This window comes from Lonchura striata, chromosome 8, assembly GCF_050655825.1.
Source record: "Lonchura striata isolate lonStrDom1 chromosome 8, ASM5065582v1, whole genome shotgun sequence".
Classification (NCBI taxonomy): domain Eukaryota; kingdom Metazoa; phylum Chordata; class Aves; order Passeriformes; family Estrildidae; genus Lonchura; species Lonchura striata.
In genome coordinates this window covers 30760390-30786599 of record NC_140710.1, presented here as the reverse complement: position 1 = coordinate 30786599, position 26210 = coordinate 30760390, and the positions used below count along the sequence as shown (strand labels likewise).

The window sequence follows — 26210 nt, the reverse complement described above, 5'->3', positions numbered from 1 at the left end:
AAAGGTTCCCGTCCTACACTCAGAATTAATCCCTCACTCAAACCCAGCTAAAAGAACTCCTCATTGCAGCTTGGGAGCATTAGAAAAGGATGTAAAACAGGTAAATAATGAAGTAAGACCAGGCAAAATGTGAATTCATGCTGATGAATGACCTGGCAGAACACATGACTAGACCCAACGACAGTGCTGACTTGTGACTGCAAATCAAAAGTGATGCACAGTGGCACTTAAATCAGGTGTGCCTGGGCACCGTGCACATCATTTTTGACACATCACCACTGCTGCTTGAAGAAGATGAGATTAAATTACTCACCCCAACAAACTTCCTGAGAAACTCCCGGGAGGATTCAACGTCTGTGTTGGAGAGCTCGATGTAGTCTCCCATCATTCCCTCCTCTGTGGCGGGCACCTCCCGGTAGAAGTGCTTGGCCCTGGCATAGAACTGCATCTCCCCATTGATGACTTGGCTTGTCAGAGCGTAAAGTTTCACTGAAAGCAGATAAATCACCATTTTATTGTTAGTAACAGATATTTCTGCCTTAGCTAATTGCTTCATGTGGTAGTGAAGTAGCAGGCCAAAGGCCTACAAACTGAATCCTGACTCGAGCAGACAGAAGGCATGAGGAAGCTGATGGCTCTTCTTGAGAACACAGCTCTGCAGCAGTGAAAAACAACTTGATTTTTCTGAGAAAGAGCTCTAAAACTGTGGAAAACAATCTGCTTTCCCTGAGAAAGAACTCTAGGTCTGTGATAAACACTAGAAACCTGTATAAACTGGTTTTTACACCATTGGATAGAAAAAATGAAAACTATCTCTGACAAACAACCTTTCCTGCACCTACACACCAGGAGTTTGAGTGACCAATCAACACAGGATAACAACTTATTACTGACCAATTGGGGATAGACATGGGATGTTCTTAAAAAACCCTATAAAAGTGTTTATTAAAATAAACCGGGTTGGATCCTTTCTTTTTGCACCATAAAACATGTCCTTCAACCCTCTTTATCGTGTGCCACATTGACACTCCAGAGGCACGATCATGAATGTTGGACTATGCCCTTTTCTAACCCAGAGATGGGGCAACTGAGAGGTGTTTTAAAAACTTTTATTCCTTTTCAATCTCATGAAAAGGGTGAGACAATACAGATGTTATAATTCACACCATCACAAGCAGAAGCCAACTATTTCCAACTTACAATACACTATAAGAGTTTCTTGGCCTATCAGCTTTTTGCCACACCATGCTGTAAATGCCTTAAACCCAAGCATCTAAAATTACCCCTCATGGGTCCTACTACAGTGCATCTTTCATAGTTCTAATTCCCTAAAGCATTTAGTCTTATTTGCAAAACCATCCTTTGAAACTTGTTTCTAGCTCCATTTCTCTCTCAACAATGTCTGTCCTGTTCCATGGCATTTCTAAGTCATCATTTCTTATCTCAATGTTTGCATACAGATGCATACTATGTGAGCCTTCTGCCAGGTTTTGAGAATTTTCTATAAATCCATTTTCCACAGATGAAGACTGTAAACTTAAGTTGGGCTTTCAAAACACCAAATCCATTTCTAAAGCAACGGTGGAAGGAAAGGCGTTGGATTGGATCCTACAAGACCTTGCAGGGATCCAGCCCTCCTCATGAAAACTTGGTGCTTTCCAGGTTCAGAAGTCATTTCAATCATCACACTGTGTTTTCATGTCAGTGAAAAATCACCTCAGGCTTGAAGTGAACACACATGCCAAGGACATCAAGTGGTCTGATTTTTCCTGGAAAAGCTGTAGGCAGCATTTAGTACTCTGCAGGATCATCATTTCTGCTATCACTGACCTAACTGTTGTGCAGATTTCCAGATATGCTTTCCAGCTATTGACAGCTGCATGGAGAGCACACCAGGAAGAGTGTGGATGAATGAGGCACTTGCTCTGGTTTATTTTTAGTGATACTGTATGGTCTGTGGCAGTGCAAGTAAGCTGAACCACGGAGCAGATGGTAGTCTCAGGCCTAAATGAGTACACAGGGGGACACAATTTAGAAGAGACAGTCCTAAATTTTCATCTGGCAAAGGTCAAGGAGCAAGGTAGTCAGTGGGTGATATACTGAAAGGTTCCTGTGTGCCAGAGACTTGGATGCTTCTTTTCATGGCTTAGCTACATTGCTGGTAACATACAGCAATCAGTGTTTTGAAGCTGTTTCATTTAAACCTGTGAGTTTTGCTGGATAAAGGGCTATTTTGCCCTGTTCTTTAAGAACGGAGGTCTACCCTCCACAGCCTGGGTTTTTCTGTACTCGATGTGCATCAGCATATCAAAAGTATGGATTCAAAGCTCAAAAGCTTGGATTGAGGCAGGCTATAAATTTTGCTTGCAAATCATCACCTCTGACTGTCTTGTGTGTGCACACAACTGCCCAGGCATTCTCCCGTGTGTGTGACAGACCCTCCACCAAAAACACAATTCCAAACACTGAAAGCCAAGCAACAAGGAGGGACAGTCACATTGGCAAAAAGCCTTTGTAATCGCCACCTTGCCATGTGAGACCAGCTCTGCTGCAGCTTCCCAGCACGCGCAGGGAACTGGAAATGCTTCAGCAGCAAACACCTTCTAAGCTCATGACAAGAGAGGGAGGGAGAGCTCCCTGCCAGCTGCACACAAGGACCAGGCAGTAGTTTTTGTCCCCACATCTTCAAACTTCCATGGGAGCACTGCCAGCTGCTGCTGGGAAGGAGCTGAATAGGCTTGTGCAGGCCGGGGGACAGGAATTATGCCCTCCACACAGAGGAGGAGAGTAAGGCCAGAGGCCCTGAATATAAGCCTGGAATGTATTTAATTGAGGGCAAGCAAACTCAGCGGGGAATGATAAGTGTGTGCCTGCCCATCCTCAGCAGGAGAGTGACACTTTGGAGGCAAATGAGGGGGGGACAAAGGAAGTAGGATGGGGAATAATTACCACCAAGGACCCCTCGGAACAGAATAGTGCTATTGGGTTACATATTAGCAGCATGCCCAGCATATCCCTCATCCAACAAAAGCAGCATTACCAGCCCTTCTTGTCATCACCTGCTTAAGTCAACTGCTGAACGGATACTATTAAAGCTTTAATCCATTACACATTTATGTTATGCCTGAGAAATTTATACCACAAGAAGCACTGAGCCCAGCAAGGGTCAAACCTGGGAGTTTTACACACTCCACTGATTATATTCACATACTCAGAAGAAACCATTCAGCTGATAATTAATACGAAGGGAGCAGCAGCCAATCCCCATTACAACTTGGCCAGGGTGGCTCCCAGAGCCTGGGAAAAAGACTCCATCGGTGCCTGGGATTTTTCCAGTAAGGATCTCTGTCCTTATCCAGAAGTGGCACCATCTTGTCTTCTCTGTGTCTGCTTTTGCTCTGTTTCAGAGGTCAGCCTGTCTGCGGAACAGAACTGAATCCCTGTATGTTAGCTTTGCAAGATCTTCCATATAAGAATCCAGTGATGATTCCAGGGGTTGTTTCATGGACCTGTCAAAGGACAATGATTTATCCCATTTTGCTAGATTGAAAGGAAGGACATTTACAGGCTGTCTGCACATCAGGACAGCATGAATAACAAATATTCAGAGTCCATCTACTCAAAACATGAGCCTGACCTGAGGCAGCACATGGGGACGATATGGTGTTCAGGATATCAGATCTGGAGTGTCTGCTCTCACATTTCTCACTCAGAACCAATATCAGGCTTGCAAAATTCTTGCCAGGACTTGCATGCACACACCAGCTGACTGCAGCTCCTCCCGGGCCATCTGGGGCCCCAGAGCCCTGCCCTACGTGCAGGCATTCAAAATGAGCTCTGGGTGAGCATCCACAGGGGCTTCTCCATGCATTAAACTGTGCAAAGATGTTTTTATGCATGTCTCCCACCTTGGGGCATGCAAGGACATGGGCTAATGCAAAGAGGGATACTGCACCCAAAGTTTTCTCCTGTGGACCCACAGCCTCACTTGTACAGTGTGAGATCTGTAGAGGTGATTTCCACCTCTTGCTCCTTCAGTGCTGCTCCTCCCTCTCAGGAATTTGCAGCACTGCCAACTCTCCCAATGCACAACCCAGTTTTCCAGACACAGCCAATCAACCTCACCTCTGATCTGCCTCGCAGCTGTGCCTGGCATGCAGGCTCCAGCAGCAGCAGCACCACAGGGAGGAGGAGGTTTGCCAACCTGCAGGAATCTACCCCAAAAAAGAAGTGTCACAAGTCCTTGGTGGCTGTCAAGTGTTGCAGCCTCCCCCTCATCACAGGACCTGCCTAGCCAGAGGCATCTTCCTTTCCATGACCCGTGTGGGACTGCCTCATGCATCAGGAAATTAAATACTTGTGAGGCCTGCTATGGGTACACAGCCTGCCTTCAATGAATTCCATAAAGTAGGGCATGAGCAGGATAGAATGAGGCAGGCTGCAAGTTCCTCAGACATCACAGGGCAGGCAGCTGGCTAACATATGAGGGTTTCAGTGTTAAAGCAGGTAACTTGTAAGATTTAAAGTCAGAAATGTGTTTCCAGTAAAGAATAAACTTTTTCATGGCACACTTGTCCCTCAGCTGAATCTGCTGGCAAGTCCCCAAGCAAAGATGGTTGAAGTAAGCCCACTGCTCAGCCACGAAGTGGCTCCCTAAAGGTCACTCCAGTCATGAGACATCAATAATTTTCTGTCACTGCCAACACAGTCTGGATGCAGAGTGATGATCTACGGCTGAATGCTAACCAATGTGGACTAGATAGGCACTATCCACCTGAGCCTGTTGCCCTGCAAAGTTCAAAACATTATCTCTCCTATTTTCTTATGGATCAGTTAAAAATGTTGTTTTCCAGTGCATTTGGTCTAAATCTCTAAAGAAAACCACTTAACACATAAAACCCAGTGCAATCCCAACCTGCAGTATGCTGACTTACAGTTCTTGACTTCAGGCTTTCCTCAACTAAATTTCCCTGGCAGAAGTAAATGTTGCAAGTAATTTTTTCTGAAATTTTTATTTGTGAACATTATTTTGTGGCTCCAATTGCTTTCTTCAAGATACTGAACTAATTCCAGTTTGGCTAAGTGCTCCCTTTTAAATACAACATCTGCTTTGTGCATCAGTTGAAAAAGAGTTATCTGTGTGCATGGTAGAATCTACCTCTCTGCTGTGGTCTGAGTACCATGTAAATTCTGGTTTATAGAGGATGAACATCATCCCACCCCCAAAGCAGATTTTACTTTTAGCCACGTGCCTCGCACACAGGAATATTTGTCCCCAGGGGTGGATCTTCTCAGTTTTCCACTGCAGATCTCAGCCCACTGGCACCGAGTCCCACAGCCCGTGTAAACATGTGCATAATTTCCAGCATCTGAGTAGCTCCAATAAAGTCCACTGGGCTTAAGGGCTCTCACACACATTTAAGTACATTGTTGGATCAGGGCCTGAAATTACTCATGTCTTTTATTTATAAATGTTAGCCTGGTCTGTAAAAGTGACATGTTTCTCTTAACAGGCTGTGATACCAGATATGCTCAGCTCCTAAGTAAACATGACTAGAAGAGCTCCACCACAGGATAGTCCAAATTGAAAGAGACCTAAGAAAGTCTCTGATCCAAACTGCTGCTCAAAGCAGGGCCAGACATGACGCCAGATGAGGTTCAGCAGGGTTTAGACAGTTAGGTTTAGAAAGCTTCCAGTGATGGAGAATTGTACAACTTCCCTGAGCAACCTGTTCCAATGCCTGACTGTCCTCATATAAAAAGATTTTTTTTCCTTATAGCCAGTCTGGACTACTTTTGATTCATGGCCACCAGCCCTTGTCTTCATGCTGAACCCAACTGTGCAGATCTTAGCTCCATCTTATTCATTACCTTCCTGTAGGCACTAGCAGGATGATATTTGGTCTCTCTTTTGGCTGAACATGCCCCATTCCCTTTGTCTGTCTTCACAGGGCATATGCTCCAGTTCCCTCACCACAATGAGGGTCTTCAACTCATTCCATGTCATTCCCTGCTCTGACAGCCTAAGGCCCTACACATAGGGTCTAAAGACTGCTGGAGAAAAGGGGATCATCACTCCCTTCAATCAAATAGCCATGCTTTTGTTAATTCATCCTGGGATTCTGTTGGCTGCCTTTGCTTCCAGGACATTCAGCTGCTGCCTACCAAAACTCCAACAGGAGGGCACTCCATGGCCAGATGCTGAGCAGTCCGTGGTGTTGCTGCCCAGGGTTTTTCTCATCCAGGTATACAAAGTGGTATTTGGGTTGGAATTTCAGTGGTTTGAATGGCACTAGGTTGCTACGGTCTCTGTTCTCCAGCCTGTTTAGGTGCCTCTGGATGGCAGTCCCAACTTAGAGCTTGTGGGCAGGTCCTGGCAGTTGGCTGCAATCTCTGGATGTGAGGATAAAACAGTTCTTCACCTCCTCCAAGTTACTGATGAAGATAGCAGGGGGGTGTCCCTTCCACCCCAAACCATTCCATGGTTCTAAACAGGACAGGTCCCAGGACAGACGCTTGTAGGATTCCACTGAGCTCAAAATTTGACTACAACTCTCTGAGCCAATCACCTGAACACTTTTTACTCTCTTGACTGTCCCCCTATCCAGACCCTGCCATCATAGCAGGATGTGAATTTCCCTGGATGTGTATTCACAGCACATGAACCATTCCACCTGTCCTCATGCCCACTTTTACTTCATGACAATAACCAGGGAGTAAGAGACATGCTGCATATTCACCTGAAGGCTAGGCTCACAGTGTGTCTTCCATGGAGTCAAAGTAATATGGATAGGCTGGCAATAGGCTTGTAAGATCATTAGCTAAGTTTTAATGAATCAGGTCATGAAAAGCTTGGCAGAGGGGACCTTTGGTCTGATAGGAACATTTTACAAAGCCTGTTGGCCAGGAATGGAAATTCAATAAAATTCAGTCAAGAAATAAGTATAGTTTTATGAGTGAAGCAATTAGGCCTGGAAACAGCTGAGTGGTGCCTGATGGGTTCTCAGCCATTTGAAACATTTAAAACAAGGTATTTCTGTGTTCATAAATAAATTCTGTGTTCTGTGACCCAGACAAGTTACAAGCACAATGCTGGAATTTTTATACTCAATTCTAAGTTAGATACTCATAGTGGTACCTTCTAACCTTAAAATGATGCAGTGCTAATTACACTAACAGTTAACACTGTAGGAAATTCTACTCCGTTTCTAATAAGTTGTGTTTATTTTCAAAACAAATGAAAGAATAACATTTTCATTGACTTTATGAGATTCCATCGACCTGTAATTTATTTCCCTTCCTTTCCATCTTTCCTTCCTTTCCATTGTTCACAGCTACCTACCACTAGGGATAGGAGTATTTATTTTCCATGTTTCCTTTTAAATAGTTGCAGATATTGCTACATTAAAAATACTAATATAATAAATATATTATATACATATATATTTATTAATCAATAGAATATATTATATATAATAATAATACTAAATTGCACATTAAAAATACTAAGATAACATGGAAATGTTTTTTCTTATTACAGGATTAATGAATTCTACCCTCTTGAGCAGGGTTATCACTGGCATCTGTACAGTTCACACAAATAGGTAAGATAGTCTTTTTGCCTAAATGAATCATTCAATTAGAAAGGATCCCCCAAGAATTCACTTAAACAGATTGCACAGGCTCATCCATCCCATCTTAAAATTCCTACAGGTCTGACACTGAGTGTAGGCTGAACAATTCTGTTTAAAACAGAACATGCTAACATAATACTGACTCAAGTAAAATCTACTTTTTAGCTTTATTCTCACAGGGACATTTTGTTTCTTATTCAGGGTCAAATTTGCATTTGAAATGAACATTCATTTTCTAGATCTTAAAAAAAAAAAAAACAAACAAAAAAAAAAACCACCAAACTCTCTTAGCATTCTGTACCAGAGACTGTCATTGAAATTTGTCTATAAACAAGTTTTTGGAAGCATTTTCCTCCCAGAGAGGAAACAGTAGGTTAGACAATCTACTACAGGGATCTGCATAACAAAGACTCTTGAAAAAAAAATTTAAATCACCACCTTTGAAGCACTTGTCCAAATCAATATAAACACCAGAGCTAAGGACATCCAGAATGACAACAAAACAGGTATTAGGCAAAAGAAAGAACCACCTGCCAGCTCTGCTAGTTTTGCTTTTGTTCTTCCAAGCTCCAAACAGGTCAAAGCATGTTTTACTCAAATGATGGCAAAAATAGGAATGGTCAGCCAGAAACCAAACTTCTCGTTCACTCTTGCAAGTCTTTCCCTTGCCCTCCTCTAAAAATCTGTGGACTATTTAGGTGAAACAACAGGCTACTGCTTTAGAGGGAATTGGGAGACAGAGTTCCAAATTCTTTAGTGAGCACTGCAGTCTCTTGAGTTGGGTTTCTCAAAACTACCCCTCCTCCTCCTCACTGCCAGTAACCATCTCCACCATCTGACACGATCCATCTTTGCAGAGCACACACAGACACTCTTGCCCATGGCTACTCACCCAGGGGAAGCTTTTCCAGCAGATAAAGGTAGCACTTGAAGAAGTCATTCTGGATCGCCTTGTGCAAGACAAAGGACATGCTGTGCCGACAGAGCTCTTCATCCGTCTTGTGCCAGCGCGACTTAAAGGCCAAATGTGCTGCTTTATAGGCCATGATGAAGATTTTTCTGGGAGAATGGACAGCTGCTGTGGCTGGTGTTCTCTAGAGGACCTGTTCTTCCACGGGGGCAGAGGCAGAGTCATCTAAATTGTGGCAATGTGCTGTCATTCTATACCGGGGTGTGTGGCAGGGAATGGAGGCGGGTGAGAGGGGAGTGAGAAATGCTGGCTCTTGGCACTGGCTCACAGTTATCCCTGGAGTGTTGCCCTCTGAAACAAGCAGGTGCTGGAAAGTGGAGGAGAGAAAAAAAAAAGTCCACCAGGAAATTGCTTAGCCAGGATTGAAGTGTATCAATTAAAGCCACTCAAAAAGGAGTGGCTTTAATTCAATTGTACTTTTCTTAATCTATTCAGCTTTCACTCCAAAAGAACTCGGATATTATCCAGAATCTCCCTCTTACATCTTGCACGGTGATTTTGTTTCTGTCTCTCCCTCACTATTGGTTCTTCAGTGCAGGGCACTCAAGAGGAAGGCCAGAGGACAGATCATGGATGTACCTCTACACAAACTGTGAGTCCTAATAGACTGTGATCCTAACAAGCAAAGGTTTCCTCTTTTCAAGGTGTTTGTTCCAGGTGTCTGCAGTATCAATAGGCTGCACTACAGAAAGACACTCAGGAAATTGGATGTTTCCAATACAAATGGGCTGCATGCCCAGCAGCACTGCAACCTCCTGACAAATATCTGACCAAGTTTTTAAGAACAGCACAAAGGTGACCCAGCCTTCACCAAGGAAAATAAACCTTATTCAGAAAAATATACTTGATTTTCTTCTAAGTGGGATCAGTTCCCTAGTCCAGCTCACAGCTGACATGTGGGAATTTGTCACGTGCCACAGTCTGGGGGCTGGAACAGCCACCTGGGATGGCAGTGGCTGTATCCATAAATCTCCCTGTTTCATCCTGTCAGAGAGGTGTGATGCAGGGTGTTGGAACCTGGCTGCTGAGAATTTCAGACTTTCTGTGCTGACAGGCACTGACCCCAAGAGAACACCACATTTCAACTGAGGCTGTGGAGAAGGCTTCCAAAATGGAATGATAGAACTGGGATTATGGATGGGTGTGGAGTTTGAATAGATGTGTGTGATATCACAGGGTGGAAAACATAGAGTTGAAGGTTCTAGAATATAGTAATATATATAAAGCAAGATGGAGGTTTTAGGGCAGAGGGTGGTCCTTCTCTTCACCTTCTTCTCCATGGGTTTGGGTGGTTTTGTGTAATTGGATAAAAAAGTGCACATTGTGGGCATGGGTGGTCAGTTATTGGGTTAAAAGTGAAAATAATTAGTCTCATTTCTTAATTGGGCAGTTTATCCTTAAAAGGCCTTGTAGAGAGAGAGAGAGATGGGGCTCCATTTTTATTTTGTTAGAGTGAAGTGCTGTAGAACTCGGGGTTTGTGAGACTGTGACAGAGATAAGAACTGATAAACATCTGAGTCCCAACAAGAAATACCATCTCACACATTTAATCCCAACCCTGGCAAAAGGAAGCAAAGAATCCACACCAGGGGGTGCCACAACAGCCAATAATCATGGATTCACTCAGCAAAGTGAGATTTCCTCTTACCAGACAACATAAATCCCATAAGAATTGTTGAGCACAGTGGCACCCACACTTGTCTTTCCATGGTACAGTTCTCACCCAATACAAATGTGTCAGAAATAACAGTTCTGAGAAAAACAGGGTTAGTTTTTCACAGTGAATGTTGATTATAACTCTTATAGATAAACTCGTGGTGGGTTTGACTCACAGTAGTCCTGCCTACACAGAAAATCTCTAGAAGGCTGCATAAACAGTAGTATTATTTTACCTGCATGTGATCAAAGCCATGTTGCAGCTCTGTAATCTATGAGTTGCTGTGGACACAGCCTTGCTCCTCAGATCCTAGTGCAGCTAAGCAAGTGAATCTCAAGAGCCTTTTAAAGCACTTTCAAAGCATTTCCTACTGCTGTCAAAGCTTAGATCAAACAGATGTGTGCCCAGAACTGCGTGATAAAGAGCACATAAATAGCAGGCTTGGGTTTGTTGGTTTGGGTTGTTGGTTTTTTTTTTTTTGGTTGGTTGGTGGGTGGGGTTTTTTGGTTTGGTTTGGTTTAGTTTGGTTTGGTTTATTTTAGTCTCATTTTGTTTTCCCCACAAAGTGCATGCTTCATTTTCTATTTGTAAACAACAGCATATTAATATTTTCTGCTAAGAACTCACAAGTGGTTCACGCTGTCTCCTAAACTGATATTCTGAACAGGAGTAGTATCAGTCTATGCAGAAGCTGTGAACAATTCAAGCACTACTGCAGATCCCACATCTGCATTAACAAGAAGTGTGGGGTTTGAGTATGGGCATGATGACACCTATACTACCTGTGGTGTGACTGCTGAAATGTGAGCAAAGCCACATCTCAACCGTAGTTTCCTTTTCTAGATGGCCACTTGACTCTTTCTGAAGTTGAAGTCAGCTACCCAGCCTTTTTCTTGGTGGCAGGGACTCTGGAGAATCCAGAGCTCTGGATAAAGTGAAGTAAACTAAACTAAAGTAAACTAAACTAAACTAAACTAAACTAAACTAAACTAACAGTTACACCTCCACAATGCCTGCCAGTCACTGGCTTGAGCAGCTTTTGGTCTAAAATAGGAATGTGCTTGTATTTATGTGGGTAACCAAACAGTTCTTCTGTGTGCCTTTCTCTTCCTTCCCATGAGATCAGGCAGTCCTGTGACAAGAGGTTTACCAGAAATTAAAATGAGGGATCAGCTAGAGAGGCTCCTTGTTAAAACACCCACAGCTCATCTCTACCTAAGTAACCCAATTAAAACCCGGTATCAGATGGTTTATGATGAGTTGCTGCAATATCCAAGGCAGATCTGCTTTTTGGAGCATCAGGATATTTAAGGAGGGGTTGGGCTTGCTTTTATATTAGTAGGTAACTATCTGTCCCTGCAGATTTGAGCCATACATGTACTTCTGAAATATATCAGCTGCACAGAAGACACAAATAAAAACATGCACAAGCTCCATGCATCACATAGCTCACGAAGGGTCACTGTTACCTTTAAATGACTGTGTTCTGCTTACAAAACGCCTGGTATGCAATCTAATATCCACACAGACAAGCCATCAGGACTGCTGTAAGACTTCTCTTTATCTTAGAAAGGCCTCTACAGTCATTCCTCTCCCTCACACTCATGCTTGGCATATGCTGTCAGGAATAGATGTGGTTAAAGCAAATTATTTTTGTTTTATGACAATAGGTTTTTAAAAGTTCCTGAGAACCACGGGATGATGTCAACAGAAGAGACATGGGCAGAGAGCATATGTGCAGTTCTGAGGGCAGTGAAGAACAGCTGCAGGCTGGGTGGCAGCTGGTAACCTTGACCTGCTGCCTGGATTGTTCTGGGGTGGCTTGTTCAGAGCAGCAGTGAACGCCCCTGTCAGGCTGGAAAACAGCAATATGACAGTGGATGCACAAATTGTCTGACTCACTGAGGTCCAGAACTCTTACTCACAATCCTGAACGCCACTCATGAGTCCCATCAGACTTAGCAGTTTTCAAAATTGTTACAGTGGAAATATTTTAGTTTTGAGTTGACTGTAGAATTGACAAAAAGGAAAAAAAAAGTACTTTGGGTTGATGAGAAGCTAAAATACTGCCCTTTTCTCACACACACAAAAATTTCTGTTTTGGGCCAAACAAAATGTTTTTGTTTTTTTGCAGGGCTATTTCCCTTCTAATTTTTTATTTGTTTATTTGTAATCAGATCCAGGTAGATTTGGTTTCAGTCTATCATTTACAAGTGCAAATAAGAATAATGTCTCCAGCAGACTGGTCAGTCTTGCAAAATCACTCTGTGTCAAGGAATTGCAGAGCAAAGCTTGGGCAAAGACCCAGCCTTGGGAGGATAGAACTTCTGATGTCTCAGGAGAAACTCTTGCTTTGAACCACATTTCCAAAGCAGAGTTCACTGCTTGTGGGTCAGGATGACTCACAGCCTTCAGGGCATATCCTGCACAATTCCCATGTGCTTTCATGGGTACAGTCACAGCAGCAATCTGTTATCGTTTATACAATTGGAATTTAGCAATCTGGAATTTCATCTAAAGCAACAAAACAGGCATCTGAGCCCTATGGGTAAATATATTTTAAATTAATTTAACTGAAATTGGCCAGGGCTCTATTCTTATGGAGGGAATACACACTTCTTTCCCTCTAATCCTTCTAGCCCTGGTGCCAACACTAAATTACATTATAAAGGGAGAGAGTGAAGCCATTTCTGAGTAGGAGAGGCAGCTTGAAGATTGTGTCCCGAGCACATGAGAGTCCCAGCAGGACCCTGATTTGGAGATCCACAAACAGTATGCTAACAAAAACAGGAATATTTGGTGAGGACTTCTGAGCTTTGGCTGTGAGGATTTGATTTGGTTCTGGTTTGGGACGCTCAGTAGTGCTGAGGATGAAGGGAAGGAAGGGCAGGGTTCCTGATGAAACTGCAGCAGGGGCTGCTCTGTTGTTCTTGATAAGAAGCATGACAGCTGTGCCCACAACATCTGGTTCTCATTGAACCCTAGTGAGAGTTCCTTGCTGAGTCTCTTCCACCTCAGATGTGGTGGTTTAATTGATGGAGCCTGAGAAGGTTTTAGGTCCTGCATGGAATGCTGCCTTTCACTGTGATATGTGACACCAGATACAGTAAGGGCTGGGCTGCTCAGAGCCATCTTTTAAAAGCATTTCTTTTCAATATTGAATTTTGAGTCTATTGCCCTCTGTTGGTTCAAGCACAGGGTAAAGCTCATTTTTGAGGTGAAAGCTAACAAAAATCTCCTTCTGGCTGAGTGGGGAGACTTGTGGGGAAAATGCAGGATCAAGTCTGCTGTAGCCTTGTGCATGTGAGTGTGCACAGTTCCTGTGCCCCCACAGCTCTGTTTAAGAATGCAGGCACAGCTCTAACAGAGGAGGAAGGGGCTCTGGAAACTGCCTGGCTCAGCCATTGAAGACTGCACACAAGAAGAAAGTTTTCAGGAATGATCAGAGGGGATCATGATTTGGTGGTGAGCAGGGATAAAGAGGATGTTGCACACTCATGAAACAGCACAAAAAGCAATGCAGAAACCCCTCAGGGAGAACTGGGCAAGTGGGAGGTAAGTTAGCCTCAATGTCTTTCAGCTCTGGCAGAAATGCTTTGGTGAAAAGTCTCTCAAGGATTTATTTTCAATTCCAAAGCAAAAGAAAGATGGCAACCCACACCATCAAAGCTCCTTCTGTACACAACACTGCCAGAAAAAACATGCCTTCCCACTTCCTCTCAGCTGGATCCTTCCTACCTAAGGCATGAGATGGACCCATCTGCTCAGACCACAGAGCTACTGCCCAGTTATCCTGTATCTGACAGCCACTGGCAGCAGATTTAGGGAACAGCCTAAATCCATTAGGTAGGAAATGTGCTTTAGCTAGCTCTTAGCACTTAGCACAGAGCCAGACCAGGTATTTTCCTGAACTCTTAGAAGGCCCAGGCATGAAGCCCCACCCAGTGTGGGAAAACCAGGGCACATGCTGGTGATGTGATGTGGAAGGGGTGATGTCAGGAGGGGAAAGTCTTTGTGTGGAGTGTGACCATCCTGACAAAAAAAGCAACTCCACCCTGAGAAAGAAGAGAGTGCAATGGCTGACAACAGAGTTGTAGAAAGAAGTGCTGTGTGCAAACTACTGATGAGAGAGTCCATTTAACCTTTTCAATCTGCATCTCTTTTTGCAGAGGCAGAGTTGTAAAGATCCAGACTTTCAGATCTGCAGCTCTGTGGATCCCTTCCTGCTGTTGGCTCGGATGGCAAACATCAAACTGGCTTTCCTGATACAGAGACACATTTCACAGCAGTGCTGGTGAACATAATTTCAGTCAGAAATGTTAGAACTAAACTGGAAAACAGACTGTTCTGTGAGCCAGAGAGCAACATGAGAGCTTCTTTTAAATGTGTGTCTTTCTGCTTCTATCTGAAATAAGCCCCATAGCTCCTCTCACTTGCCATCTGTTGGGAAAGACCCACCCTGGACTAGAAAGTGCCTGTGCTGCAGCCAGGCTGGAGCTGCTGTGGGACAGCTTGGCCAGCAGTTCCTCCGTGCTGTCTGTGTGTCTGGAGAGTGTGCACGGAAGGACTGACCTCTCACTGCTGCCAAAGAGCTGAACTCTGCTTAACTCTCCCTCAGCACAGTCCCCACCATAGCTCGCTCCCTCATCTGCACAGCAGCCAGAGCACACAAGCCTCTAGAACTTAATCTGAAACTTAATTAACTTGCAGATTCCATGCACATCTTTCAGTGGTGATTGCACTTGGCCAACATGTCACAAGGGCATTAAGAGGGAGGGAGAAGAAACCTGATGAATGCACGCATAGGTAAAGCAAGATAAAACTAATTTCTGCGGGAAGTCAAAGAAAAACGAGCTGAAAGGAAAAAAAAGGAAAGATTATTGTAGAGAACAAATATGACAAGTGACCTTGAAAGACCTCTGGCACCTTTAGCTCCTGAGAAGGAACAGTCTGGCAGAAGCCTGTGAGTGTGTTTGTGTGTGCACAGCAGGGAGATGAGGGGGGTCAGGAGCTGTAAGCAGCATTTTTGTGGATCAGTTAAAAGTATCAGGAGTATAACATCCCTTGCATTTCAGATACATTTCGGTATCTGTGACATTGCTGGCTTGATTAGCCTTCATCCTTAACCAGGCTCTGAGTTGTGTGGAGTTTCTCAGTACCAGGAACTCACCAGTTAAATTCTGTGCATGCCTTGAAACATTAAATTTACCATTTCTGAAACACTAAGTGATAAATATCTAGAGGAAAGAAAACTAGATTAAACTCAACTCCTGGACAGCATAAACACACAGGAAGATGGAGCACAGAGACTAGAAACCCACCTCTGTGTGAAATACTGCTCTTACACAGAGGAGTGGCTCAAAATTTGCAAAAACCACCTCTGTTCAGCATCGACATAGAAACCTACATAATCAGGACTGAAAATTGTTTACTTTGCATTGATACTTTCTAGATAAACTCTCAGACTAGAAAAATTCAAAAGCCAAATGTATATGTGCTGTCCTTTGGAACCAAAAAATGATCAAGATGTGAAAGGTTTGCGATGGTTAAGTGTTTCCTCCAGAGGCTGGGGATTAACAGCCTGGGCAAGTAGCAGAGGAGGGAAATAAAAAGAAAAAGTAAAATAAAAGAAGAAACTCTTAGGTGACCTGACAAGGGAAACTTAAATCTTATTTTTAAGAGGTTAGGTTGTACTAAAGCTTGAAAAATTAAATCCACAGCTGTCTCCAGAGGACTATATCTCACTGAGAAAGCTTCAAGTAAGTTTATCATGTATCCAACACCTAGACATTGGACCTCAGGGACCACTAGGATAATATTTCCTCTGGATTAGCAAGAAAGCTAGCATGTGACATTTGTATGAGACTAACTTTTTGTTTAAGGAGTTTTCTTATAAAATGATAAATGAAGAATGAGCACACTGGGAAGGAAAGTTCTTGCAGTTTGTAAATCCAATACATCCCCACTATTTATTTAAAAATGTACTGTTATCTCCTAAATTAGACATCGTGATTTGATGTTTTTATGTCTGTCATCCTCCCAGTGAGGATCAATGTGTTCTTTATGAGCAATATTTTTAATCTCATAATCCCCTTTATGAGAAATGCTTTAATTTCAGAGACCATGAGCACTGGCACTGAGACAATATGTATGAAAAAAATTCTAGAGCGAAACTATAGGAAACAGAAGATGGATCTGGCAAAATTACAGTGCTTTCCTTCTTCTGGGATTCTTCACTACTAGCCAGTAAAGCCCAGGATATGTTGGAATGCTGCTAATTAACCCACCTCACTATGCCTTGCCACAACAACCGATATGCCCCTCGGTTCCAGGGGAATCTCATGAAACATATGAGATACTCAGCTGGGTGAGCTAAGGACAGCTTTAATGTGCTGACTCTGAAATCTGAAATCCAGTAGCAAATCGAGGTTTGTACAAAACAAAACTCAGACATCTACACAAATGTTGGCGTTCTGTAGCACAAAGCACTTTTTAAAAAATGTATTTCACTCTTTCTGTGTCTGTATAAAATACACTGGTGTGAGGAACAGGCTGTGGGTCCCCACAGCAAAATGCCAGCAGTCTGTGGATGAGTTACAGTAATGTAGCTTTATATGTATTTGTATTTATATGTATAATTGTAGTTCTGTCCACAAAGAACATCAGTGACAGTTGTGTTTTCCTGCTCTACGGAAAATCCTCACTTACACACCTATGTGCTTCTCTGTGCCTGCACAGATGCACATGTAGGAGGTGGAATGAAGAAAAAGCATAAAGAGCAAAATCAAGTGGGGAAAGTGAAATAAGGGGAATGGCTTAAACAGCTTACAGATGGTAACTAAATTAGCTGAAAGCTGGAGGATTGTTTTTTTCAACACAGAGCTCAACAGCACTCTTAAACCTCCATTACTGTAACCCAGAAGCTCCTGAGAACCAGCAATTTCCAGAGCTGAACTCCTGGGCTCTCCTATTTTCTTACTCATGGGCCAGCCAGACCAGTCTCTGTTTCTTCCTTCCCCCAGTGCTTTCCAAGCTCCTGGAAAGCACAGCTGGGAGGCTGGAGGAATATTCTTTGCCCCATGTTCCCTTCCACCTCTTGGGTCTTCTGTTGTCACCCCACACCATCACCATCCTCCTCTGACAGCCTCTTCCAGCTGCCACAAATGCTCTCCTGCTTTTCCCTCACCAAACAGGGCAAAGGGGCAAGTGCACTAAATCAAACCCAAGTTCAGCCTCTGCTTGGTTCCTTCCATGATGGAAATAAAACAAATTAGCATTAAGACAGACCCTGGGAAAGGATTTACTCTACACTCACCCACATTCTCTTGCTTAAACTCCTGATATAAAGACTGGTAATAATGGGGAAGCATCAACTCATAAATCCTAAGGTAAGTCATTCCATGTGTTAAGTGCTATCCCAGTAAAGTTTTATGCTTTATTTTGGGTCTGAATTCATCTGGCTTGAATGCATCTCCTTGTATTTCCATTCTGCTACACTCCTGATGTGCTTTGGCTAAAATTTGGTGGAAACAAATACAAAAATACTGCTATTTGTAAAAGTAGAAGTCTTCCCTGATATGAAGAACAATGCTGGTGTTGTCCACGATAGTTTAAAAACTCAAGAAAAAAGTTTTGGCTGTAAAGTGTCATGCAAAATCTTCACATTTTAAAGGAAATAGCCAGTGTCTGAGGTATTTCGAATTAATATTGAAAAATTGATATTTCTTGAATCCATTTGAAATGAGTTAAGTGTCATTGGAGCAACACCACTTCAGCTGAGGTATTCATTTCTTGCTCTCCCTTTGCCTTTTTTGGACAAAAACTAAAAAAGAGCAGTTATTGTTGTGCAAAGTAGAAACAATTTGATGATCACATGCAGAATCCTTTTCTTTTGAAGGGGAGGAATTCCTGATTTATGATGAAATATAGACTTGTTCAAGTGTAAAAGAGACCCCTCCTTGAAAACACTTTAGCTAGTGCTTAACTTTATTACTGTGGCAAAATTAACCATGTGCTTGAGTGGTTGCAGAGTCAGAACCATAAAATGTCACAGCCTTTATAGATACGAGTCTGCTTTCTGCCTGCTGCATCTAATAAACATTAAGAGGTGAAATTCTGTCCCCACTGGGGTGAGTGGTAAACTCCCATTGATTTCAGCAAAACCAGGATTTTGCACAAGAAATCCCCCTCATTGTCATTAGGGGTCACAAGACAACACGGACAGAGAGGGGCCATCTGTTCCTTCTTGTGTGGACACTTCTGTATTTAATCATTTCAGGCTGTTTGCCAGCAAATGAGAAGAAACGGAGAATGCAAATCCTTGTGCAGCACAAACACTGAACACCCATATACAGAACATACTGTCAGGTAGGTGTGGCACATAGGGATGTGCTTTAGTGGTGGATTTGGCAGTGTTAGGTTTATTCTTGGGCTCAGTCTTACAAGTCCTGTCCAACTGCATGATTCTAAGATTCTGTGACAATGTACAACGTGCTGTTCTGCCTTCCTCACAGCAAAATTCTCTCTTAAAGGCCTGGACTCCAGTCAGGCACATGGAAGTCCATGTAGATGGTCACTTTACCACAACCCCAGCTCCAGAAGGAGCTACAAGGACATCAGAGATCAATCCCATGGAAGGCAGCAATTCTGATCTCAATAGGCCAAAGGAGAAAAGCAGCATGCTCTGCTCGACAGTGAGCTCTCTATGGAGAGATTGGCTTCTTCTCACATCTTTAGATGTTTCTTTTAACACCCAAAACAATAGAAACCTCCAGGTAATTTTCTTCTCTGGTTTGAATGAGTTGAAATTTGATACATTTACTTAGCTCAGTGTTATTATATTATATAAATATAATATATTTAAAATATATGTATAATATATTTAAGTATCTATAAATAAATGTTTAAATATTTAATATACTTAATATATTTAATATTATTAATATTAAAATAAATGAAAACAAATACTCAATAAAATAAATAAAATATTTAATATTATTAATATTAAAATAAATAAAACAAAAATATATATTTTATATATTTAATATATACTATATATTAATTTTATTATTTAAATATATTATAGCTATTTAAATGCATTTGTATATATAATATATATTTAATATATTTTAAATGTAATTTTAATACATTTAAAATATTTCGTATTTTAAATATATTATTAAATACAAACCAAGCTCTTCATGGAGGATCTCATTCTCTTGCTCTCATTTTTGTGAAGTCTCACATTCAAGAATAACAAAAGCACCCAGGATTTGCCAGCACAATCATGTGTCACACTGAAAATGACCTTCTTCTGTGCAGATGTCACTGTCACTGCTGATCAAAAAGGCATTCAAGAATCACCTTGATCTGTGCTCCAAGATTAATTCCATCCAGAGGAGTTAAGCCAGACTTTCCCTTTGCGTATCAGATTTTGCTTTGCCTTGTCTCACTTCCTCCTCCCAGTATAAACTTTTAAGCCCAGGGTTTATTACCTCCATTCCTCAGTCCCTTACTGTGTGCCAGCACATCAGAACAACATCATCTCCATCCCCCACGGAGCTCCACAGCCTGGTCACCTCACATGTTTCCCTGGAAGTCATCCTTTCAGAGTGCTCCACTTTATTTTAGCTAATAAAGAGTCTTAAGTAGTTTTATGTACAGTTCATTTTACAAAGTCTAGACAAATGTCCTGTATTCATGATTTTTCCCTACAAAAGCACTGGATTATTTTTTTCCTGAGAGCAAGATGCAATCTTTGATGACTAGATTACAAATTTCAGGGTTGCTTTGGTTTCTCAACTCCACAAGGCACAAGACATCAGTCTCTTATATTTCAACAATTCCATTTGCTACAGAAAAACAGTGTTGGCTGTTTTTGTTGATTTTTTTTTTTTACAGTGATGTAAAAGAAACCATTTGAAACATTTTCAACATGCAGTCTTATAATATACCAAAGGCTCATTGAAGAAAATGGAAACACTTTTTTTGACTTAAAATCACTGCTAGTATCAGTACTTTTCAGTACTAAGAGAAAAAACAAGAAGAAATAAAATCAAGTTTACCATGAGGCAATATGGTGGGTGTTGCTCCAATGCCACTGAGTGTATTCTGTCCATCTTGTTAATAACATGTCTGCAGCTCAACCAAAAAATGTAAATTTCGGTGTTTTTGCATTTGAGTGTTGTTAATTACTCCATCTGTTCTTATTCTACCGTAAATATATATACATATACCATATGGGAACACTCCACACCTCTGTCTTTCCTCGGTTTTTACCCAACTGCTTCACTCCTCTTGCCCAATTTCTCCTCATGCAACTTTCTCCACCATTCTCTTCCTGTTCTGATCTTCTCTGCAGCTCCCAAGCTCTTTTACACCCTCTTTTATATTCCCTCACTATGAAAAAATCTCTTCTTCAAGCTGACTCCAGAACCATATTTCTTACAAGTGTTCTACAAAAAAAAAAGCCAAACTACCCCAAAACCACCCAAACAAAAGAACAAACACAAAACTCTTGTATACTCCAGCTTCTGCTTGCAATTTGATCACCCTTCTGCCTCAAATGCCACCCTTTCTTTCTTCCTCCTCATATATACTTCTAGCATGCAGGTGAGGGGATCTCCAGAGTCCCATCCCATAAACCTCATCACACTATAAAGACAGGGACGTAAGGAATTGTGCAAAACAACATCAGAAGCTCAGGGCAAGGCTGTAGAACAAAACCTCAGGCAGCACGTGCTCTACAATCTAATTATAGAAGAATCCACCACGCAATAGGTGGGTTTTGGTGTTTACGCCATGAGGTTTTCTAAACCCAGCATCACCTGGTGGTCACTGCCCAACAGAATTGTCTGATCTTGGCAGTGCTGGTGGATCAATACCTACAAAGCTGAGATATTTCACTTGGACTCTCTCCAGGCTCTGCTGTCCCTTCAGGTCCTGACAAACAGCCAGTTTTAGCCCAAACATCGTGGCATACTTAACTGGAATAAACGTTCCTTTACTCGTATTTTTTCAGCTCTCACATTCTTCTGTATCATTCTCATCTTGTAATCTTTGGCTTATTTTCCATAGGTGTCTAAAAACTAAACTCCATTTACAGGCTTATATGAGCAGATAAATCAGATAAATTTGTAGCAAAATAAATGAAGACTGTCAGGTACAAAGTGCTCAGTAAATATCAGACTATTTATATGGCTTCAGAGTTTAATGTTTGGCTTATGCTTATCAGGAGAGCTGCTGAGATCACTGGAGAATTATCATTCTGATTAGGTAGTATGATTTTTTTTTTCCTTTATGACAATATTAGTGTGATAAAAATAGAATGAGGCTAGTAACAAGGGTGTTATGTTCTAGCAATCTTTTGTAAATTCATTGCACTAAGGCAGCACTTCATATTTCACAGGGTACTTTCTTTTTCCATTTTCTTTAAAACAAAGGTAGGCACTGTGTGGATTCCACAAAATATTTTATTCTACTCTGTTAAAGATTATGAAACTATAAAAATTCTTAGTCTTTAATGGGATCAGTAGACATTAAGTATTTATGCTTAATATTTTGCCACAATAAAAACCAAAGCTTTGTTGTCTATTATTTATTTCTGCATTATCCCTACGACTCTGGGTAGACAGAATTTTCAGTTCTACGCTACAGGGCAGTAAAGAGTACTCCAAAAAACTACAGCCCATTTAGGTCCTTTCTGAGACCTCTTGGATATGACTCTTTGCTTGTTCTTTAGAGTGGCTTGGAGACATGATAAAGAGGCAGAAAATTCAGGTGCTGGCTGAATATGTAACTTTTCTAACATGATTCCTAACCCGATTTTGGATTTGCAGCCACTTTGCCAGAGTCTGGAGCTACAGCAGTGTCATCCCCATGCCCTCTGTGTGTCAGTGACACAAAAGGAAGATTATGTTTCAAAACACCAAGGCTGCCTTTAGTCTGGGTTTAGCCAAGAGCTGGTGCTGAAGACCAGTGACCATCTCAGGTGGTTATAATGGGGTAGGACACTACAGGAGCCCTTTTTCAATCCTCCTGTAAATCCTGCACATAGGGTCTGGAGCATCTCTGGATGAGGAGAGACTGCGGGAGCTGGGACAGCTTAGTCTGCAGAAGAAAGGGGAACTCATCAATCCATATAAATGTCTCGAAGGCAGGTGCCAAGATGATGGTGCCAGAGCATTTTTGGTGCTGTCCAGTGACAGGATGGGGTGCAACAGCCGTGAATGGGAACACAAGAAATTCCACCTCAACACGAGGAAGTTCTTTGCACTGAGCGTGATGGAGGGGGCTGCCAGGGAAGGTTGCAGATTGTCCCTCTCGGGAGGCAGAACCCAAAGCCAGCTGGATGCATCCCCGCGTCAGCTGCTCTGGGTGACCCTGCCTTGGCAGAGGGCTTGGCCAGCATCTCCGGAGGTCCCGTCCAACCTCAGCCAAGCTGTGACTGAACATTCTGAGATTCTCCCTCACTCCTGCTGCTTGCAGCGTCCGCAAGTACCGCTCACCAAAAACAACTCGCTGATTCATTGAGAGACCATTTCATAATTTTGTAGGAGGTGGCAGTGATGCATATAAATTTCAAAATAATAGCCATTAAACAACTACAGAAGACGAAGTAAAAGGGCACCAACCCACCTGCCTCTACTGTAGTGAGGCCAGGTCACTTTTCACTCTCAGCCAAGTCTCTACCAGCCTGAATCGCGGATGATCATAGCGACGCCCAGAAGCGCTTTCTCAAGTTTAGAAACTTAACTTTGGCGTACATATTTGGGAATGAAACAACAAACAAACAAAACAAAACAAAAAAACCCCCACGGCTTCTTCGTTCCATCTCCCGCTCGCAAGCGAACGGGAGCGGCCCGTCCCTTCCCGTGCTGGGCCGGCGGGGCAGCGCCTCCCCCGCGCCTGCAGGGGGCGCTGCCGGGGAGGAAAAGGCGGCGGAGGGCGCGGCGGTGAGGGCGGCGCGCGTGCGCGGCCGAGCGGCGGCGCGTGCTCAGAGCGCGCGCGCGCGCGCGCGCGGCGGGGGCGCGGCGCGGGGCGGGGCTCGCGCGCTCCCTGGTAACGAGCGCCGCGCGCGCGGGGCCGCGCCCCCTCCCCTCACGCCCCTCGCCGCCGCCATGCAGGGCGAGGACGCCCGGTACCTCAAGAGGTAACCGGGGAGGCAGGATGGGCACGAGGGACGGCGGTTCGTGCTGGGTGGCCTGGGGCCGGCGGTGTGTGTGGGGGGGGAGGTCGTAGCCGTTGAGGCTCGGCAGCTTGTCCCGAGGGATGGAGTGTGTCAGGTTGTGGGGTGCGAGACACGGGTGTTTGCGGAGGGGTGGGGGAAGACAGGGGGGCTGAGGGTGGGGAGGTGGAGTGTGAGGCTGGGGTGCAGTGAGGACTGGCTTGGGGATGGATGGGAGATTAGGGTTGGGGAGGTGACAATGGAGAGTGTTTTGGGAGGGGTGATGATGAGGTGGGTGGAGGTATTGCGAGTGAGGAGGGCTGGTTTGGAAGCTGCCTGGAGGCTGTGGTGTGCTGGGTAAGATGGATGAGGGGTGTGGGAATGGCAGACAGATTTGTTTAGGTGGTCTCCCCTCAGCCTACCCCAGTCTGTTGGGCAGAAGATTTGGCTGAGGACGGGGAGGGTTAGGGATGAGTGAAGGTTACAGAGGCAGGGTAGGCAGAGAGGTGGGGTTTGGAGGGTGCTCTGGTCTGGGGAGGGCTATGGTGACATTTTATAGTGTGTTTGGGACCAGGCACTGAAGTGACAGCAGGTTGAGAGGAGAGTAGGTGCAATTAGGAGATGAGTGGAGAGGATCATTGTGTATTAGGTGCTGGGATGGGGCAGGTGGCTGCTTTGGGGATCAGGGATGGGATAAGAGACAGTAAGGCCAGGTTCATGGAGCAGCTGGGAGACTGATTCGGAGATGTTAAGAGTATGGCATGGCAGACTGGGCAGGACAGGTGACATGAATGGCAGAGGTAACTGGTGTATAAAGTGTATGGTCTGGGTTTGGTGTTGCAGGTGTGATGAATGAATGGTATCTTTTATCTGTCTGTTTGGCAGTGAGACCAGTCAGCATAAAGAATAGGGCCTGAGCTGCCAGCTCTTGATCTCTCTCTGTCAGTTGTTTCAGAGCAAAAAGGAATCAATCCCAAAAGATGCCAGGTCATCTAGGCCTCTGTTCAGGTGTCATGTGTGGACAGCGTCACTTTATCCTATTGTGCTGGTGATTTTTTTCCATTATGTCTTGAATCCTACGGAGTTCCTGCTGTTGTTTTTTACTTCCTTTCCATTTATTAGTATTTGCAGAATTTCCTGTTTAGGCTGTCTAGGTTTTGTTTTTTCTCCGCTTACATGCCACATATTAAGCTCCATAGTTGGAAGCAGTGCAGGGAAAAAAAAAAACCTCTTTGAACATCCATTCTGTCATAGCAATGCCATGATGGGTAAAAATCACATGCCACCCTTAATTAAATCAACAGCTGTAACTTTACAGCAGTGCCTGTTTTTTTAGCCTTACCTGTTCAGTTTGTGCCATCTTACATAATATTGTAGGAATCTTTGTTTTGTAGTCATCCCTGAAACAGGTGTAGTTGTCTCCTTTTTTTTAGGAAGCACAAACCCCAAACCCTGCTGTGCTGTTTAACGTGACCAGGCTGGTGTGCAAGCCTGGTACTCCTCTGCCCCCTGCTCCCTTTGTCACCCTCCATAGGCACTCCCTTCCCACCAAGTCTGACTTGCTGGGATTTGTTATTGGATTTTCAGCCTTACCCACGTGCACCGTTTGTGCCACTTTTCATTAGGATAGTTTGCTTTTGCTTTTTCCCTCTAAAGGAATTAGTTAATAAAGGATATTAACACTCCAGCTTTGGTTATGTGAGCTCAGCTTGCAGCTTTTGTCTGTAGCAAAGGCCTTCCTCTTTTAAACCTTGAACTGACTGGGTTCTTGTTGACAAAGCAAGCAGTGAAGTGAAAGGACAGGCTGATGTGCATGAGAGCTCCCCAGTGCATTGCTGCTTCTACTCATTATAGTATCAGCAGTTTCAAATGTTTTATGACGTGATTTGCAGACTCAGGATGTGTAGAAAATCAGTAAAAAATATGTTTGTAGCTTTGAGGGAGAGGAGGGGATTTTTTTCTGTAAATGAAGATTTACCTTGTGATGCTGACAATACAAACGCAGTGTTTTCCAAATGAAAAATAACTTCAGTGTCTGGGGGGTACATTTTAGTGTAGGTCCTCAAGCATTTCACAAGGTAGGATTTTCAGAGAGGGAGCTTGGCTGTCTATTGATTTGTGACTTCATTAGCTCAGAAATAGCTCAGGCAGAGAGGGTGTTTGTCAGTGTGAGAGGGCAGAAAATCTCTGTACCTCTAAGTTCTTCAGTTTACCCATCTATCCCTCTGGAAGAAAAAATTAAATATGGGAAGTCCTAAAACTGTTTAAGCAGTCTTAAGCTAAAGCTCTCCTGATTGCTAAGCTCATCAGTGGTTTACTGTTGCCAAAAGGAGGAGGTTTCAGTCCTTCTTTTCCCTGATGAGAAATGTTTTGTTCCTTTTCTATAGTGCACTTTAGTTCTGTTACACAGTGAAAAACTTCCTCTCCAAAACATGGAGAGTTTTCTGTTGGATTGCTGGAATTGACTGTGACAGAGACTGATGAGTCCTCATGCTGAACACCAAGGTGACTGCCAGGAGCAGGGATAACCTGGGAAGATCTAATCCTTTGGGCAATGATGAGCTGTTAGTTCAGCTTTATTCTTGTAAAACTTTACCAAACTGTTCTCTACCCATCTTTTTCTTTATATCTGTAAATATTACTAAGCTGTCACTAACCAGAGCTTTGCCTGTCAGGAGCCCTGAGTGTTTGCACTTGGCATTTCCTGATGTTAATGTGGGATAAATATATTTGGAAGTGGGGAGTGACAGCTGGATTCTTTTGAAGTAGATTTGCCATAAGTTT

General features: G+C 43.2%; 2 protein-coding genes across 13 annotated transcripts in view; one reads left to right on the top strand and one right to left on the bottom strand.

Moving 5' to 3' along the window:
- NTMT2 (N-terminal Xaa-Pro-Lys N-methyltransferase 2) overlaps positions 1–23148 on the bottom strand; it is a 33636-nt gene extending 10488 nt beyond the window's left edge. Inside the window, exons 1-3 of one of the 2 annotated variants that reach the window (XM_021545853.4) lie at positions 22898–23148; positions 8527–8911; positions 314–489 (exon numbers count right to left, since the gene is read on the bottom strand). In XM_021545853.4, the coding sequence (XP_021401528.2) occupies positions 314–489; positions 8527–8680 (330 nt within the window). In that variant the 5' untranslated portion in view covers positions 8681–8911; positions 22898–23148. Of the gene's footprint in view, positions 1–313; positions 490–8526; positions 9001–22897 lie in introns of those variants that run through there. The other variant, XM_085586831.1, reaches the window with a different exon arrangement.
- A 141-nt stretch (positions 23149–23289) lies between these two features.
- KIFAP3 (kinesin associated protein 3) overlaps positions 23290–26210 on the top strand; it is a 67410-nt gene continuing 64489 nt past the window's right edge. For 7 of the 11 annotated variants that reach the window (XM_021546016.3, XM_021546013.3, XM_085586819.1 and 4 more), the window contains exon 1: positions 23290–23411. In XM_021546016.3, coding sequence (XP_021401691.1) covers positions 23380–23411 — 32 coding nt within the window. In that variant the 5' untranslated portion in view covers positions 23290–23379. Of the gene's footprint in view, positions 23448–26210 lie in introns of all 11 variants that reach the window. The other 4 variants (XM_085586822.1, XM_085586823.1, XM_085586821.1 and 1 more) reach the window with 1 other exon arrangement.